The 21,108-nt window shown below is 36.4% G+C and overlaps 1 protein-coding gene across 1 annotated transcript in view; it reads right to left on the bottom strand.

Annotated features, from left to right (window-relative positions):
* LOC150101893 (citron Rho-interacting kinase-like) overlaps window positions 1-21,108 on the bottom strand; it is a 594,274-nt gene that overhangs the window by 372,889 nt on the left and 200,277 nt on the right. The window contains exon 18 of the mRNA XM_090400165.1: window positions 8,798-8,951. Within this exon, the coding sequence (XP_090256291.1) occupies window positions 8,798-8,951 (154 nt within the window). The remainder of the gene's footprint in view (window positions 1-8,797; window positions 8,952-21,108) is intronic.

Genomic DNA, 21,108 nt, shown 5'->3' with positions numbered 1-21,108 from the left:
ATAAGAAAGAAATTAGTCATCGATGCCAAATATGATGAACCGCTAATTATTGGTGGAGACTTAAATGTCCATGTTGGCCATTTCTAAGATGGTTTTGACCGTATACATGGTTGTGGATATGGCACATGCAATGACGGAGACAAACATCTTGGAATGTGCTGAAGCATGTGATCTGACACTAGCAACACATTTTTAGGAAACGCCCATCCCACCTCATCACCTATTACAGTGGTAGCCATAAAACAAATTGATTACTTGATGATAGGGAGAAGAGACCTGAAACTAGTATTAGACTGCAATGTCATTCCTTATAACAATATTGCTCCCCAACATAGACTCTTGGTCCTTGATTTCTTCTCCAAATTTGACTACCCAGGCAACTAGTAACATCTACTGAATGAATTAAGTAGTGGAAACTTGCTAACCATTTGCAACAACTTATATATGCTGTTGGTCCCCTGAAAATAGAAACTATAACCAGAGAAATATGAAATGAGACTATCATGAAAATCCAAGCAAGCACTAAGAAAATTCTAGGTGCAACTAAACCAGGCTGCCAGTTCACAGAAAAGCAAGTTTGGTGGTAGAATAAAAATGTCCAGCACATAGTGAAGGCCGAGAAAGATGCACAGAAGAACTGGCTACAATCTAGAACTGATAAGGACCTCATTCATTATCGCCAACTCAAGACAATTGCTAAATGAGAAGTAGCGGCAGCAAAAGTTGAGCTCTACCCAACCTGGATACTCACCTTTACAAACCTGAAGGAGCCAATGACATATACAGACTAGACAAATCCAGATATCAGTCATTCAATTCTTGCTCTACCTTGAAGGTACCCATGCGATTAAGCGACCACCAGTACAGAATTCTATCAATGCCGATCAACAGGCGACCTGCTCTCATATATCACTCATCTCTGGACAAATGCCATGGAAAAATTTGACTAATCCCAACTGGTTGCACTTGATATCTCTAAAGCTTTTGACTGGGTCTGGCACAAAGGCTTACTAAGAAAACTTCCATCATTTGGATTGTCTCAGGACTTCTGCAGATTGATTGCCAGCTTTCTGTCTGAATGCACACTATGTGTGATGGTAGATGGCTCCTTATTCTCTCACCATCCAACTAGTGCTGGGGTCCCACAAGGTTCAGTTCTCTCACAGACCCTCTTCTTTCTGTATATGAATGACCTACTTCAGCTGACCTCCAACCCAATACAGTTTTGCAGATTACAGCACATTGCACTTCTTCCTTTCATTTGATAAACCTTACCCTACACAACTCATTTCAATCCACAGAACATTAACCACAACTTCCCTTAATTTGGACCTCCAAGCCATCCTCCAATGGGAGCTGAGTTAACCTCGTCAACTTCAACGCAAGTAAAACCTAGTTTGTCTTATTTCCCACAAAAAAGAACCATTTTCCCCCGGTGATATTTTTGATAACACTCAAATTCCTAGACAAGATGAAATTTCTCTTCTCGGAATTACCTTGACATCAGGCCTCCCCCTGGGATAAACACATCACAACCATTGCATCCTCAGCTTCCAAAAAACTAGGATTTCCCTTTCGCTCAAGATGTTATTTCACCTCAAAACAGCTGTTAACCTTATACAAATACCCAGCTATCAAATACTGTTCTCACATTTGGAGTGGTACATCATGTTGTACCACTTACTACCGTACTACTTGTGTTTGGATACAAAATCAAAAAAATAAAAAATTTGAAGTGGGGGCTCTTAAAAGTTCCCTCAAAATGCTCGACTCAATACAGAGGAGAGCAATTAGACTGATAAATGATCAATCTCTTACCAACTCACTCCTTCCCCACTTTCACATGGATGTTTAGTCTCTGCAATTTGTATATTCTATAAATATTTCCATTGAAAATATCCATCTGAAACATCATCAATAATTCCCCCACTCTGTACTAAGTCCATTGGAACAAGTGCAGCTGCCGCCCAACAACCTTTCACAGTACACCTTGAAACCCACAGAACAAGTTTCTTTTCCTCCTACTTCATTCCTGCTACTGCTATACTGTGGAACAGTCTTCCCCCTGATGTACAGGGTGATTATAAAATAACGTCAAGTGTTCAAAGCCCTCTAGCGAGTAATGTATTGGACAAAACACACCAATATTCAGTAGAAGTCATGGGGATTCGATTTAACGGAAAAAAAAAGTACCAAAAGTCGCCAACAGGGGAAATTTTGGCGCTGTTTACCGAGTAAAATGCATTACTTTACATTATCGCATTTCTTGTGAGTGATCATGCAATAAAAGGAAAGCCTGTGAGATTTCTTATCATTCGTAGACAAACTGCTTTTCGATGTCTCTTACCTTACGTGAGCATGCTTTGTTAGTCAAACTCTATTATCAGCGGAACAATAATGCCAGTGCTTGCCTTCGTGATTTTCGGCGTATGAAAAATTTACGAAAAGGACCGATTAGCGTAATAAACTTACAAAAACTGATTCGGCGATTTGAAACTACTGGAACTCTAGCAGTGCAGGTAGGCAGGGGACGCAAACCAATCACCAACAAGTTGAACAAGTTGCAACTGCTATTGTGGAACAGGTGATGACGAATGTGCAGGGTACCAGCAGTGCACGAGCAATATCCCGGCAAACAGATATCGCATACACAACGGTGTGGAAAATCCTACATCAGATGTTGAAGTTTTACCTCTATAAAATCAGTTGTGTTCAAGAATTGCGCTCTGGTGATGCGACCACACAAATAGACTTATCTTTAAGATTCTTAGCGTGCATGGAAGTGGATGATGCATGGCTGTGGCAGATTTTATGGAGTGATGAAGTGCACTTTTATTTGAACGGCAATATTAACACATGCAACTGTTTGCATTTGGGCTGCAACTAATCCGCACGTGTGTCTGCAGATGCCTATCCACTCGCCCAAAGTCACAGTGTGGAGCGATTTACAGCATCTTTTATCATCAGTCCACACTTTTACGAGGAAAATCGCCAAAATGGACCAGTGACCTGTCCGTCGATGCTAACAGGTATGCCAATATGCTACAGAACTTTGTGGTTCCACAACTGCAGCAAAGAGGATGTCTCGATTCGACCATCTTCATGCAGGATGGTGCACCACCCCACATCGGACTTCAGGCACATCATGTTTTGCGACAACATTTCTCTGACAGAAGAATCATTAGTCGTGCATTTCCCATGCCATGGCTACCGAGATCGCCTGATCTCAATCCTTGCGACTTTTGGCTGTGAGGATTCTTAAAAGCATTGTACATCAAGCACATGTATCCGATATTACAACTTTGAAAGATCGAATAACGTTACACATGAGACAAATCAATTCCGATATGTTGCGAGCCACTGTGGAAAATGTCGTGCACCGTATGCAGTTCCTGGAACATCAGAATGGTGGTCATATTGAACCTCATTTGTAATTAACAACAAGCGTCATGAAATTGATGTGTGCTGTCTCTTATTTGCAATTTAGTCCGTCATTAGTCACCTACTAAAATTAATTTGCCAGCGCCAAAATTTCCCCTGTTGGCGACTTTTGGTACTATTTTTTTTCCCGTTAAATCGAATCCCCATGTTCCACTGTGTACGTCTACCGAATATTGGTGTTTCGTCCACACCATACAGGGTGATTATAAATCACCCTGTATTTTATAATTTATATATATAAAGTATATATAAAATACAGGGTGATTATAAAATACATCAAGTGTGAACACTTGACGTTATTTTATAATCACCCTGTATTTTCGAAGGAATACAATATACAGGCTTTTAAATCGAATGTCAACAAGTTTCTCCTTTCCCATCCCACTACCCATATATGGTACTAAAGTACTATAGGTTGGGCAGCCAACCTCTCGTATATGGGCCTAACATATACAAAAACATACATGTCAAATTTGCACAAGGATAGCTACTGCAAAAACCAGCAGATCCAACAATGGCATTGATTATGTTAATACAATATGTAACAAAGAATACCTGCATCCACCACTTCCCATTGCTGATCCTGATCTTGGGGCTATCACTTTTCGCACCCACAGATGTTGCAAATGTCATCCCATCCATGCTATGAAAAACCACAAAGTGGCTGGGACTGATAATATACCTATAGAAGCATGGAAAACATTAGGACAATGAGGGAGTGGAATTTCTGACAGGACTGTTCGACAAAAGCATCAAGCAAAACAAGATCCCATCTGACTGGCAGACTAGCACTACAGTACCCATTTGGAAAGGCAAAGGTGACATTGTCTGCACTAACTACCACCCCATTTGTTACCTCTGCCACACCATACAGATTTCTGAATATATAATTAATGCCATTTAAAAAACATTGTTACTATATGACCAAATTAGTGGTTTTGTAAAAAGTTGTGGGATGCAGATGCAATCCATGCATTCTGGAAGTATCGCACATTGGCAGCATTCCTGATTATCCTACCTATCTTTGTATCATCAGCAAATAGCTGTATATCACCTGCAGGGGCGGCTCGTGCATAGGCACTGCAGCACCCCCAATTTTTCTCGATATATAAATATATTTATTAATTTATTTATATTTGCTTGTAATATTTAATTTTATCATCAACAATCCTATACAATTCTCTTATTTTGTATAAAAAAATAATAAAAATCAACCTTGTAGCAATTAGGAGGGCAAAGGATGCTAGCAGTACTGTGTTTACCACAGTGTCATATTGCTAGTATTTGCTACGTGCACAAGCATATGCACGTCATAGTGAGATGCGAGCTATTAGCGTAATGCGACAGTAATGGAGTGTTCCTAGTGCTTATCGTGTTTACTCGTTCTCTTTCAATATTTGGACATTACAATTGTTATAGTTTTTATTTTAGAACATTATTGGGGGTTATGATAGTGGATTTTATTTTTAAGTAATTTTGAATTATACCCAACTATAATTTTATCAATAATAAATAATATTTTTTCATGTTTCATTTTTTTTTAAAATTTTTACCTTAGGTTTGATATTTTATCCAAACACGTATACACTGTACTTACAGTGTGTATGTATATTTTGAAAGTTGCAGCACCCCCACAATTTAAAGCAACGAGCCACCACTGATCACATGTCAAATCCTTCCCAACATCATTAATGTGCAGATTTAATACCAGTGGACCAAGAACTGATGACATTTTGATGTCAGTCAGCTATTCTCTTATCCATGTAAATATTTTATAATTCAAACTCATTCTCCAATTCATCAACAGATTTCCACGCTATTTTTTCAAAAGCCTTAGCAAAACGAAAGTATACTGGTGTCTCCATTTCCTTTGTCTAGTTAAACAGTAACATTATAGAATGTGAGCAAGTTGAACTTTGCTTTGCAAGTTCATTGCAAAGCAAAGATTCTCCATTTCTGAATGCAAGCTCTAACCAATTTTTCTAAAATCTTCACCACTCATGAGATACTGACTGGTCAATAGTTGAATACATCAGTATTGTACCATCCTTGTGATATGGGATTACCATACGAGGGTGGTCTGAAAAGTTCTCGGCCTAACAATGAAAAAACGAATTTATAATTTCAAAATTTTTATTTTTTTACATAATCTTCCTTAAGACTAATATATTTATTCCAGCGCCATTATCCCATCCCTGTAGTGATTCTCAGCATGATCTGCAAAATACCCCTCTACAGTTGCAATTTGCCTCTTGATTTGAAGAAAAATGCTGCCTAGCGAGGAAGAGTTAGTTTTGTGAAGATATAGAAATCAGAGGGGGCCAAATCTGAGGTATAGGTGTGGATGTTCCAACAATTCTTAGTGCAGATCCCTTAATTTTCCCATTGCCAAAACACCTTTGTGGGCAGGTGCATTGTCCTGATGAAAGATGATTTTTTTTTTTCTGCAAACCGGGTCTTTTCATCTAGTCTGGTTAAAACATCGGAATAATATTCCCCAGTTATTGTTTGAACCTTTTTGAGATAATTAATAAACAAAATGCCTTTAGCATTTTGTTTATTAATTATTTGTTTATCCCAAAACACTGATGCCATGACCTTTCCTGCTGATGGAACCAAAGAAGATGCCATTTGGATTCTGGTGTGTAATGGCAAATCCAAGTCTCATCCATAGTAATAAATCGACATACAAAATCATTGTTATTCTTGTTAAGATGCTCCAATAACTGTTCAGAGATTTTCATGCGAGTGAGTTTTTGATCTGCTCTAAGCAAGCGAAGCACCATCTTGCACAAAGCTTTTTCATTTGCAATTCTTCATGCAAAATACATCCTACATGTTTTCTTTTGAAATGTCTATAGTCTCAGCAATTTTACGCACTATGACTTGCTGGTCATCCAATACCATATCGTGCACGTGATCAATGATTTCTAGTGTTGTTACACTTTTTGGATGTCCTTCACATGGATCATCTTCAAGGCTGGTACGGCCACACTTAAACTAGGCAGTCCATTTCTTAATTGTTGAAAACAAAGAAGAAGAGTGCCCATAAATTTTAATGAACTTCAAATGAATTTTTGGCGTTAAACCTTTTACAAAGAATTTTATAACTGCACGATACTCAATTTTATCCATTCCAAAGAATACAGACAACACTTTTGCTTCAGACAGCTGCATAAAGCAAACCACTTGATAGAATGACTTGCAATTTCACATGGATGCTTATGACATATGTACCAACTTAGAAAAAAAAAAAAAAAATCTTGCCGACAGTGTTGCCATCTATGGTCGAGGTTGAGAACTTTTCAGACCACCCTCACACATTCTTACCATTCCTGCAGAATCATCCCTGTTCTGAGACTCATATTAAACAGCCTGGTCAAAGGAATAAACCAATTCAGCTTAATACTTAGCACACATGCTGATATCCCATCAGTCCCTATTGCTGAATTCTTATTCAGTTTGTGCAACAGCTCTAATACCTCCTCTTCATACACCTGAATTTCCTCATCCAGTGAAGATTAGAAGAATACAGAAATGGAAGTATGTCCTGACTTCGAATTTCAATTGTGAATTGTAAGTTTATTTTAAAGATTTGCTCCAATCAGCAAACATTTAAGCATGAATTAAAAATTATCAGCAATACCTTCCTAAAAAATGGCTACAGCAAAAATAGTATCAACAAAATTCTTCACAAGACTGCACCTTATAATAAAAATAAACTATACAAGAAAACTGTAACCATTTCATACATTAAAGGGATTTCTGATTAAATAAACAGATTACAGAAATATAACCAAAGCGACACATTTAAACCTCCTGCCAAACCAAAGAACTTATTCAACTTCTTCAAGGATTCACTTCCTCCAATGGCCCACACCAAAGTATACCGTATTAAGTATACCTGTAATTTACCTTTAATAACGTGCTGTGAAGTTGCCAAAAGGTGTCAACACCTTATTATTAAAATTCTCTGGATTAGAGATAGTTGATGGAAGTTTTTTCTGGGAAAATTCCCATATCATTCCTCTAAGTAAATATATTTATGGTTATTTAGCCTATTTTTGTTTAGGAGTACCCCTACCCACCTTTTTTTTTTTTAATGTCACCGGCTTTTTACTCAAATTTTAGGGCATTACTGATGTTTTATATATGGTGTACGGTAACTGGTATGTGATATATGTACGGTGACTTATATGGTGATATGACTTCTGCATTACTTCCACCTTAGTATCACCACCTGTGGGTCTGGCTCCCACTGATGAGACCTCAATAAAAGTCGAAACCGGGGTAGTGGCCCTTCCCTTAATGCATAGCATTATACATGTCTGCAAGGAGATGTGTTTTGCATTATGGAAAATACTAAGGCAAGTGATTAGAACTTATTCCACCTTTACCACAAGTTGCCCCAGTCCTGAAAATACTTCAGGCACAAACTCTGTTTGCTTACACTTGGATTAAACCAAATACATAATTGGTAATATGGCTTGTCTTTGTGTATGTACTCCAGATGACCTTAATATGAGGATCAAAATGTCAAGAAATTAAACTAATTATTCTTAAGATGGTAGTAGTCTCCATAATTTTATCAAAATTAATGCTGATCACCATGTAACATTAATGGTGAAAAAAATACAGAATACTGTTGGGTTGGGCAAGTTCCAAACCAAGTATATTCTATATGGTTCATCCCTATACATTCAGAAGCAAAGTAAATATCTAGCAATGAGTGCAGCATATAAAGGTGAGAAATGGAAAATGAATAACAGATCTAATCACTTCACTGAATTCTTTACAGGCTATGTGTACTTTTCTCCTAATTATTCAACTTCAATCCAAGCTAAAAATTATTATATGAGGACATTCACACATCCACAGCATAACATTAGAAAGAGGAGATATTTTCCAATGTTATTACATAAATTTTTACTCTTCACAAGGATGAGATTACTGAAGTCATACACAATATAAAACCTAAAGATAATGGCAGAAATTGGGAATTTTATCTCAATGTATAGTGAATCTTTTCAGGAATATATGAAAAAACAAATTATCCTTTTATTCTAAAAACTAACAGTAAAAAACATTTTTTTCTTTTTTTTTTAAATGTTAATTTTTCAGTCAATTCTCACTATAGCAAAGATTACAGTGCACTCAACTCATTGCAACCATCCACTATAACTATCAATGCTATTTATTTTAAAAGAAATTGGCTAGTAAAACCTTTCCACTATAAGAAATTGCACCTTTGATACCTGTAAGTTCAGAATGAGAGATTACTGGAATTTGGATTTCTTTAATAGAAGATAGTATTTACATTAATATATATATATTTCTATCAAGAAATGAAAGCAACCTTTTTTAATTCCTCTTTTAAATTCAGACACTGTAACAGATTTGCAGCTGCATTTTGCTTTTGTTCATTTAGCTGAAGTTCAGTTTTCTGTACTTGTGTTTTCAAATACAAGTTCTCTTGTATAAGATCAGATGATGCTTCTTTTACAGCTCTTCTATAATGAAAACAAAAATAAGATGAACAAATATAATCACAATACAATTTATTTACAAAATAATTATATGTAGACTTATAAAAATATCAATATTAAACTCTGAATAATCATCAAAATTCCATTTATGTGAATCTCCTCCACAAAATAATGCAAACATGTCATACATTTACTACTATGGATAGTGTGGGTTCAGAATTAGATAATCTGCAAGTTCTGCTCTGGATGACAAACTTCATCCTCCAATGTGCAGGATACAGGTCTCACACATACACAGAAGAAATGAATTGTATCTGCCACATAAAAATTAAAATGAACTAATAAAAAACAGCCAAACTGGTTGGCTGGGCGGTTATCGTATCAGCTCTCCAACCCACATACTGCAGGTTCAATTCCCGTTATGGGCATGGATGTTTCTGATTGTCTTTAAGGGATGAATTTTATCTCTTGCCATGAGACCAGTGCCCTACTTATTGGAGGCATGAAAAAGTTCCATGTTTGGTGTCTAGAGTGTGGTTTTTGGATTATGTAAAAATGAAATTACAAAAGAAAAGAAGTGAAATTACATAAAATTAATAAAACTAGAAAAATTCTTAGCTTGACCTGAGTATTAATCTACTACATGTTTAAAATCATTTATAGGTGAAAGGTCCACAGAGACACAAAAAAAAGAAAGGGCACTTCTGTAGCTCAGCCAGATGTCCTAGATGTGATTCAATTCCAGAAAGATCTGGGATTGAATATCAATCCCAGATCTAGAATATCAATTTTTCAAAGAATATCAATTTTTCAAATGAAACTGAGTTAGCCAGTCTCACATGGAGGTGAGAAGGTTTTTTTTAAACCAAACAGAAGAGGTCAATTAGCCAGAAGCATGTGCGTTCACACACAATCATAATACACTATGCAGATAGGATAAACTGCATTATCAGAACATTAAAAGAAGTTACTTGGCTGCGACAAGTGATTGAGTCTAACATTTGAGGGGGGGGGAAATGGGGAGGAGAATGTAGTTAACATTCTTGTTGATTGTATTTAAGTCAAGAAATAAGAAATTATAACAATGATATAATTCTACTAGAAATAACTGAAACAGTTCAAAATAGATTTTTCTAAAGTCAGGATCTGGTTTTCTTAGAGAGAGAGAGAGGGGGGGGGGAAGAGGAAGTAAGAGCAATTTACTTGCTGATTTACCAAGTTTATCCACTAACCTTTCTTCTTATTACCTCAAGTAGAGCAGTTGAATGGATGATGCCAGATGTGTCCTTTGGTCAGAAATACCAGGCTTTAATTCTCACTACCAACATGAATGTTATGAAATAAAAAGGCTTTTTCTAGCCAAAGGAGTTACCTGGTCTCATATGGTGATAGGAGGGCTTTCCATCCCTCCAGTCAGACAAAGAAGTCCGAGAACATAAAATGGTTAGACAAAAAAACATCAAACCATATAATCTGCCATGAAAAGGTGGTCCAAATGCAGAATGATAACTGGGGGTGGGGGTTAAGAGACAGAGGACCAAGATTTATGACAAAGGATAACTAGGTAGAAGTGAATTATGGATTCAAGTAGTAGAAGCATAATCTAACGACAGACAAAAGAAAGTTAGGAACCTATGTTAGGGGCTGTAACAAGGACAGATAGATAGATAGGTGCCTAGATAAAATCAATTCAGAAAATTGATATAAGGACTGTTTTCTGTACTCCTACTGAACAATCAACCACTATTTGTTTCAATATTGGAATACCACGAGTTTTTTCATAATAAACCAAAAAAAAGGAGAAATCTCATTAAAACTTATTTGTAGACTTTCCACCTAAGTGTCATAGGCAGCATCAGTACAGAATTATATAACAGCAATCAAGTAGTAAAAGAATTCTAAAAAAGTGCCATCTTAGTAGTTAATGTAAAATAAGTGAAACAGTCAATTCCCTAACTAAAGAAAATAAAATATATACCAATGGCATCACGTGCCCATTTAAGGTTGGGTGTGCTGTCGTGTGGCTTATGTGGCCAATTTGATCATACAATTGCATTTTTATTGATGTACGAAAGCTTTAAGAGTTCATAGTGCATTAGCACTCATCTCAATTGGTCCAATGAAATTAACTGTAGGATAACTTCGAATACTTTCATTTATCGATTAATAAAATTTTAAATATGAAAAACATAAAGGTCAAATAAATAACAGCTGTGATTCATGCACACCCTTTATATGAGAAGCACAAAGGGTTTATGCTTCATGGTGAGATTACATTATCACTGGCATATACTAAAATGACACACAGATAATTTGAATTTTGATAGAATTTTCGAATACAGCCATATAATATACACAAAAATCAGAAAAATAATAACCTGGGAAATTATTTTGTATTATTTTATTACTGAACCAAAGAAAGGCTGAAATAACTAATTTCACTTATTTATACACAAGTTCCAACATCCTTTGATTACAATCCTCGAAAGCTCTGGCAGAAAATGGGACGTTTGGTAGATTGTCAACACTGTTTCATGTTGCAAATATGGACAAGAAAGTTAAATTATTTATAGAAAATTATATATTAAGAACATCAATATTGGCGTCCTAAACATCAGTTCACACATCACGGGTGAAAAATAGTGCTAGGTGTGCAGTGATGAAACTCAGAAAACAAAAATAGCAACTCATGACGAATGACAACATTCAATTGCATTGGTTGAGACAATAACCAATCACAGCCACTGATTTCTGGGTGCTGTTGCCAAAGCTCACACCCTGCCTCGCCTTCTGAGTGGTTTAAAATACTGGAAAGATGAAAATTTTACCTGCTATGTGATCTGTACATCTGTTCAAAGAGCACCCAGACTATTAATATAAATGCAATATTTACATGTGGAAAAGTGTCCTCTTCATTAAGTATTAGTATATAGTGTTTAATTTTAGGAATCACGCAAAGCCAGTAAACAGTTAGGAGAGTCTTTAACAGGAATAAATGCAAAAATATAATATCGATGATATTGCCAATCAGTGGGTGTGTGCACTGCACACAAAGCACACCCAGAATATATGCCCTTGATTTTATATATATATATAAATATAAATAAAATATTAGGAAAAATTAGCAAATTAGCAGATGAAGAATACTATCTCCCATAAAGGGAATGGATGTTGACACAGATCTGTTTAAGTTAGGATAATGGAGTAATGTTTCACATTTCTTTATAAAGAGTTCTATGAAGAAATGACTTATGAAAGGCTTATCGTATTCCAGTGAACTATGTTTAGTGCATATAGCATGCTCAGCAAGTCCAGACTGTTCAAGGCTCATGATGTTTAATAAGACTTATCCAAAATAAGATAAGCCACAAAAGCAAGATATCTGGTAGACACCTAGGTAACCTACAGGCAAAAGCTTATCCCTAGGAGAAGCAAGGTAGAATTTTTCTGATCAGACATTCTGTACTGAACCCATGACACTTATGTGAAAAGTCTACAAATAAATAAGTTTTAACATTAGTTTTGTCCATTTTTAATAGTTTATTACCGACCACTATCTTCCACTATGCTTTCAAAAAGTAACTAAATGTTAAAATCTCCTAAAATCAAATAGATAAAATGGTGCTCCATCCATCCAGTTTTGTTCATGATCCTTAGCAAGAGGGGAGGATACAATTTTCTTAAAAGATGGGGGGGGGGTAGAACAATGCACAGTGCTCACATCCAATAACCACTAGTTTTCAATCAAACTGATCCATATATTCAGTGATTTGAATGCCAGCTACTTCCATATAAATTTATTTAGCTGATTACCTCACTATTCTCAACTTTTATTCACCGAACTGCCAAACTTGTTCTCATTCGTCAATAAAAATTATTATTAATAAGAGTGAACTCTAGGAACACTACATATTACACACACCAGCTATCATACTTATTCTTGAATTCATTCACATTGCTTGCACTTAGCATCCAAAGGCAATCGATTCCAATCATGCACCACCCTCTGAGGGAAAAATCTAGCCCTCATCCCTTCTTAGCAGCCTTCATTCTCAGCTTCCAAGGATGCCCTCTCGTCCTTTCCCCACCCTCCATAAAGTGAAAAATTCCAGCAATTGAAATCCTGTATGACCTTTTAGAAGTTTGTAAATTTTAATCATATCAACCCTCTTTCTCCTGTTTGTTAGTGTCTGCAGTCTACAAATTCTCAATCTATCTTCATAATCAGTATTCCACAATCCTGATATCATTTTTAACACTCTTTTGTACTCTCTCCAATATATCAGAATCACAATGGAAACTAGGAGACCAGACCTGCACACAATAGTCCAAGTGAGGTCTTATTAATGCTTTGTAAAGAGGCAAAATAACATCCTTATCGTTACATGTGAATGTTCGTTTCAGCATTGCAATTATCTTTTGAGTTGTATTCACAATCTTTGTCACATTGCCCCTAAACTTCAACTTCCTATCTATTAACACTCCAAGATCCCTAGACTCATTGGTTTCTTCTAGTCTAATTCCACCAATATAATACAACATTGGATATCTAATTATGCCGAAGTGAATGACTTTACATTTACTGACATTGAACTGACACCCATTTTCCCATGCCCACAATTCCAGCCTATTGAAATCATTCTACAAAGACTGCATATCAGCAGCATTCCTGATTACCCTTCCTATCTTTGCATCATCAGCAAATTGCTGTATGTAACTTGCCAAATCCTTCTCAATATCATTAATGTACAGATTAAATAACAGTGCACCACGTACTGATCCTTGTGGTACACCACTTGTTACTTTAAACTTTGCAGACTCAGATCCCCCATCCCCCCCCCGTATACCACTTTTTGATATCTTGTCAGTCAGCCATCCTCTTATCCATGCTAATATTGTATAACCCAAACACATTTCCTCTAATTTATGCAAGTCTTCCATGCTGTATTCTGTCAAAAGCCTTTGCAAAATTCAAAAGTATCATGGTGTATCCATTCCCCTTGTCTAGCTCAATGGTAACGTTGTTATAGAACGTGAGCAAGTTGCTAAAACATGACCTTCCCTTAGTAAATCCATGTTGTTCATTGAAAAGTAGAGATTCACTGTCAACCCATTTCAGAATGCAAGCTCTAACCAATTTTTCCAAAATCTTCACCACCACTCCTGAGCTATTAAATGGTCGAGAGTTTGATACATCGGTCTTCGCACCACCCTCATGCAATGGAATTACCATACATTGCTTCCATTCCTGTGGAATCTTTCCTGTTCTGAGACTCTTATTAAACAGCCTGGTCAGAGGAATGGCCAGTACATCTGAACACTCTTTTAGAACACATGCTGATATTCCATCAGTCCCTATTGCTGAATTCTTATTCAATTTGTGTAACAGCTCTAATACCGCATCCTCACACACACTGCATTTCTACATCTAGTGCAAAGGTAACAGTGAGCCCATGTTGCTTTCACCAAGTTGATAGATTTTAACAAAATGGGCACCCATTAACTGAACAACCTCTTCTGCATCTGTAACCCTCATGCCATCTGAATTTAGAAGAGTTATTCTTTCATATTCATTCTTCCTTTTACTTGCAGCATATCGATAGAATTCTTGTGGGGGTGTCTTTAGCACGCAGAGCCAGTTTCTTCTCATACTCAGACTTTGCTTTCAGTATAATGGTTGTGACTATTCTAGCCTGCTGTTTATAACGTTCATAACGGATGTATTCTTTATGACAAACGGTATTCCTTCCACATCGTCCTTTTTCATCTCTTGAATAACTAAAATATTCCTTGAATAACTAAAGTTACTAACCTGGTTCACTATTAGGAATGTAACCGAACATTTTTTTTTTAGCCATTTTCATTATGAAGAGATAAAAAAGTTCTCTACACAATGAAGTAGATAAAATAGTTCAGTTATTGAGTGACCACTTTGCAAGTGCATATCATCAAGTGAGGTTACTGCCGTGAAACAGGTGGATGGGAATTGGAGGTTCTTAGGATACTGCAGAATCTCAATGTAAATACAGTTAGGGGATATCACTTGCGTTTTATGAGAATTTGCCAGGGAAATGACAACACCTCTGACTAAGTGCATTAATTTAAGTCGTGTGTCTGGGAGAGTTCTAAGGGAGTGGGAAAGAAGGCAAAACAATTCCTTTGCATAAGGAAAGTTCTAAGACTGCAGTAGAAAATCACAGAACAATCAGTATCTCCAGAGTGATGGTAAAAGTATTGGAAAAATTGATCAAAAACAGATTTACAAGAATAGGTGAATAAGAATGTGATATTCTATGAGGAACAACATGGCTTTGTGATATTTTGTCACAAAGCAGTCCAGCAGCACCCTCTTATGCACATGACTAGTGTCATGTGCATAAGAGAGTGGCTGCTGTACAGATATCAAAAAGTGGTATATGAAGGAGCAGAATCCACGTGACTAGTGATGTCCTGCAAGGTTCAGTGCTAGAAAAATTGTTTAATTTGTAGATAAGAGATGTAGGAAATAATCCAAAGGAATATATTCAGTTGTTTGCTAATGATGCAAATCCAGGAAAGTAATAGTAAGTTTCTATGGTTTAGTAGTTCTGTGAGAAGTTTTTGGTATTGAGACCACATCATAATATAAATAAGGAGTTTAATAAAAAGAAATAAGTAATTAAAACCTGACAAGTTTCCTACATATCAACCCTTTAACAATTAAATACACATATCAGATGTTTTTGATAACTTCACAACTGTTAAATATAATTGATAAACCAGAACACGAATGGTAAATTCGTTACTGTACGAGGGTGGTCTGAAAAGTTCTAGGCTTCGACCATAGATGGCAATATTATCGGCAAGATTTTTTTTTTCAAGTTGGTATATCTGTCATAAGCATCCATGTGAAATTACACATCATTCTATCAAGTAGTTTACAGCTGTCTGAAGCAAAAGCATTGTCTGTATCCCTTGAAATGAATAAAATTGAATATCATGCGGTTATAAAATTCTTTGTAAAAGAAGATTTAACACAAATAGAAATTCATTCGAAGTTCATAAACGTTTATGGGCACTCTTCTTCGTTTTCGACAATTAAGATATGGGCTGTCGAGTTAAAACGTGGCTATACCAGCCTTGAAGGTGATCCATGTGAAGGATGTCCAAAAAGTGTAACACCAGAAATCATTGATCAAGTGCATGATAAGGTATTGGATGACCGGCGAGTCAAAGTGCATGAAATTGCTGAGACTATAGGCACTTCAAAAGAACATATAGGATATATTTTGGATGAAGGAATTACAAAGATGTCGTGCTTGCTCACAGAAGATCAAAAATGCACTCGCATGAAAATTTCTGAACAGTGATTGGAGCATTTTAACAAGAATAAAACTGATTATGTATGTCGATTTATTACTATGGATGAGACTTGGATTCACCATTACACACCAGAATCCAAACAGAAGTCAAAACAATGGACAGAAGTTGGTTGTTCAGCACAAAGTCGGTTCCATCAGCAGAAAAGGTCACGACATCGGTGTTTTAGCATGCTAAAGGCATTTTGTTTAATAATTATTTTGGAAAGGATAAAACAATAACTGGGGAATATTATTCCGATCTTTTACCCAGACTAGATGAAAAGACCCAGTTTGCGAAGAAAAAAATCATCTTTCATCAGGACAATGCACACAAAGGTGTTTTGGCAATGGGAAAATTAAGGGATCTGCATTATGAATTGGTGGAACATCTGAAAAGTTATAGGCTTCGACCATAGATGGCAATATTATCGGCAAGATTTTTTTTTTCAAGTTGGTATATTCCCCAGATTTAGATCCCTCTGACTTCTCTTCCCAAAACTAAAACATTTCTTCACTGGTCAGCATTTTTCTTCAAATCAAGAGGGGTATTCAAATCAATGATTGCAGCTGTAGAGGGGTATTTTGCAGATCTTGCTGAGTACCACTACAGGACAATGAGACCGGATAATGGCGCTGGAGCATCGCAGGAATAAATGTATTTGTCTTAAGAGACGATGTTGAAAAATAAAAAAAAAATCGTTTTTTCATTGTTAGGCCAAGAACATTTCAGACCATCCTCATAATGTTGCTCTCGATATATTAATAAAATTCAAATAATTTTATCTGGCGCTGGTGAGGAGAGAAAATATAACAAAAGTGGTAAGGTGGGTCCCACAGAACCATCCAAATAGAAATCCACATCTTTTTAATCAATATTAGATTATGTATTGTTTAAGTCCTGTAATTTTACAGAATAAAAATGCAGATCCACAAAATTAATTCATGGTTACTGACTAATTCTAAATCAATTTCCCTATCATCATCTCTGCTAAATAGCTCCTCCTATGTCAATGCATCATCTATAAGTTGACATGTTCTTCCTGCTCATAACTCATCTGGTAAAAAAAAGATATTACTCTGAAAATACCCTCTAAATATTTATGAAAACTTAATAGTCAGTATGTAAAAATATAGAAGACACAGCAGTAATGATAAAATTTTAGTAGAATATACATGAAAACAACTTATGTTCCTGAAGTAAATATAGTCACACTTTCGGTAAGGTGGAGGCTGGTGGATCCCAGCACAATTTACATCTCTCCACATTAAACTTGCTTGCGTGCAACAGACTGTTGTCTATAGCGTCGAGTAGCGAGTTACAGGAGGGGAAGCTATACAGAAGCATGACTCACTGCAACATGTTAAAAAGTTATAGTCCAATTTAAAATCTTTGGGGTCTCTGTGACACCCCACCTTACTAACGGCAGGTTAAAAAGTCAATATTACTGCTGTGCGCTTAGATTTCTCAAGACAAATTTCACAAATAATGTTTTGTTTGATCTGTATAACTGAAAGGAGACCTCCACATAGCCATTAAAGGAATGCGGAGAACCGACCAGGGCTTCTGACCTAATGTCCAATCCTCACCTTCTCGTGGTGCACCCTGTTGGGTATCTACTTTGATACTGAATGAACGAGGATGGGTTGGCAATTTGGGATTTAGCCGACTAAATTTTATTCTTATTGGTTAAACCAAAATAAAAAATGATGGTACAACATGACAAAATTTCATGCCGGTGGGGCGTCGCCCAGTTCAACAAGGCCCCCTTTGTTTTCACCAGGGAACCAGGGCGAACAGCGAAAAGTCAGCTACTGGAACAAATCTGAAACCAAACCCCAACTCAACATCACCAGAGTTAAAGATCGGTACTATCAACGTAAGAAGCCTGAATGGCAAAGAAATGGAGCTAGCTGAGGAATTAGATAAGTACCAGATCGACATAATAGGGGTGACTGAAACAAAAAAGACCAAAACTGGTGAGATCTTTCTGAGCAATAAATACAAAATGTTATATTCAGGCAATGACAATAAAGGAAAAGAAGGAGTAGATATAGTATTCAACACAAAATACGAGGCTAATCTTCTTGAATGGCAGTCAGTCTCAAGTAGAGTAATGTGGACAAATATGAGAATGGGGACCTGGACAATGAGACTTATTTGTGCCTATGGTCCCACAGAAGGTTCTATAAAGGTAGAAGTGGAGGAATTTTTTGAGGCTTTAGAAAAAGCAACTGACACAATGAAAAAGGAAAAGTTGGTCCTTGTTGGGAATCTAAATAGCAGAGTAGGAAATGATTGTGAGACATACAAAAATATGTTGGGAAAATTTGGAGAAAAGAGCAAAGCTAATAATAATGGCAAATATCTGTTGGATTTCTGCTAAGGACATGGACTGGTTATTACTAACACCATGTTCCAACATAAAAATGTGCACAAATTCACATGGAGAGCAGAGGCTAGGAATAAGAAAAGTCTCATTGACTATGTTATTGTTGATAGTGATGTTTTCTCCCTGGTGCAGGACACCAGAGTGTACAGAGGATTTGAAATTGGAAGTGATCACTATTTAGTCTTGAGTATGATAAAATTGAATTTAATATTGAAAAGAATAACATGTAAGAAAGTTTTAAAGCGAATAAAAGTTGAGCAGCTCTCAGATGTGAACTGTAGACTAAAATACAGAAAGATTATTGAAAAGAAAATGAAAGAGTTTGAGAACAGGAATCAAACCTTGGAGATTCAGTGGCAAACTCTGAAGAAAACATCGATTGATTCTGCCAGAGAGGCATGTGGTGAGGTTGTGTGCAAGGATAAAAAAAATCATAACTCCCTGGTGGACACAGGAAGTTAAAGAGGCAGCGAAGGAAAAGAAGAAAGCATATCAAAAGTTCCTGGCAAATAAGTCAGCTTTTACTCTTACAAAATACAGAGACAAATGTAAGAAAGCTAAACAGTGTGTAAAATTAGCTAAACAAAAGTCATGGGAGGACTTTGGCAAGAATATAGAAAATAAATATCAAGAAGGTGGAAAAATATTCTGGAGGTTGTTGAAGAAGCTTAGGAATGGAGGAAAGAGTGCTGTAAAAGGAGTTAGAGATGATAAAGGTGACATGAAAATAGGAGAAAAAGATATCCTTGAAGTATGGAGTAATTACTTTGAAAAACTGCTAAATGAAAAAAGCAGTGATGACAGCACAGTGATTAAAAAACACTGACCAGGCATGCAGTCAGGAATACATATCCATACTTGAAGTAGAAAAAGCCATGAAAGGCAGCAGGAGTAGATGATATTCAACCAGAAATGCAGAAGTATGGTGGTATAAAAGTCTTATACACTTTTACACTTATACACTTTCTGAACTATGCAGTGGCTGCACTGCATAGTTCAGAAAGCCTTGACAGAGGGACGAATTCCCAATGATTGGAGTAGAGCTCTCATAGTACCCATATATAAAAAGGGAAATAAAACTGAATGTGAGAATTACAGAGGTATTTCCCTACTGAGTGTTCCTGGCAAGATCTATGCAAGTATACTTGAGAAACGGTTGAGAAGAATTGTGGAAGAAAAGCTTGGTGAAGAACAAGGTGAATTCAGGCCAAATAGAGGCTGTCAGGATCAGATCTTCACTTTACGACAAATAGTCGAGAAAGCATGGGAATATAACAAAGATCTGTATTTAAGTTTTGTCGATTTGGAAAAGGCATATGACAAGGTGCCAAGAGAGAAGCTATTCAATACGCTAAAGTTATATGGTGTCAATGGGGTATTATATCAAGCAATACTTAGTCTTTATTTGAGTTGTAAGTCAGCAGTTAGAATTGAAGGAAGTACAGGAAGATGGTTTAATGTTAAATCTGGTGTGAGACAAGGATGTACATTATCCCCTCTGTTATTCATTATCTATATGGATCACATTATGAAGGAAAGTGGTATTAAACCTGATATCAAAATTGGAGATGTTAATGTCAGCGCTTTGCTTTATGCGGATGATGTTATACTTCTAAATAAATCCGCTACATGTCTGCAAGATTCTCTGACTAAATTGAATAACTGTTGTAATAGATATGGTATGAAGGTCAGCAATAAAAAGACAAAGACAATGAAAATAGGCAGAATCATTGAAAATGTCAACTGTGTTGTGAATGGAGAACCTGTGGAACAAGTAAAACATTTCAGCTACTTAGGCGTGATTTTTACTGAAGATGGTAAATTAAATAAAGAAATAGACAACAGAATCAGCAAAGCTGGTATGGTGGGAAGTCAATTGAATAAATTCATATGGAATAAGAGAGAAATTAGTTGGAACACTAAATTAGCTGTATACAAGACAGTGTTCAAACCAGTTTTAACTTATGGATCTGAGAGCTGGATCAGAAGTAAAACACTTGACCAAAGACTAGAGACCGCAGATATGAGAATCCTGAGAAAGATTAGAGGCGTGAACAGATGGCATCAATGGCAATATCATATTAAAAATGAGGATATTAGGAAAGAACTTGACATTGTCAGCATCCAGGAACGCGTTAGCAGAGCTAATCTCAGGTGGTATGGTCACTTAAATAGAATGGGAGAGGAAAGATTAGCAAAACAAATGTTCTCTGCCAGGATGGCAGGAAAACGACCCAGAGGAAGACCAAGATATAGGTGGATTGATACGGTACAAAGTGCCTTAGACGATAGAAATATAAGATCTGATAATGTTGGAGTCTTGACAAGTAACAGACTGATTTGGAGGAAAATTGTAGATAGGAAGTTAGTAATGATGTAGTTTTTTCATGTAGTACTGTCATATCCTGTACACCCCTTGAGGGTAAAATGGCAGGAATTTGATGATGATGA

Source organism: Typopeltis vanoorti, chromosome 11 (genome assembly GCF_054136105.1).
Source record: "Typopeltis vanoorti isolate ZY-2024b chromosome 11, IOZ_Tvanoo_1.0, whole genome shotgun sequence".
NCBI lineage: Eukaryota > Metazoa > Arthropoda > Arachnida > Uropygi > Thelyphonidae > Typopeltis > Typopeltis vanoorti.
The sequence above is the reverse complement of the archived record's forward strand: the minus strand, read 5'-3'. Positions and strand labels throughout refer to the sequence as shown.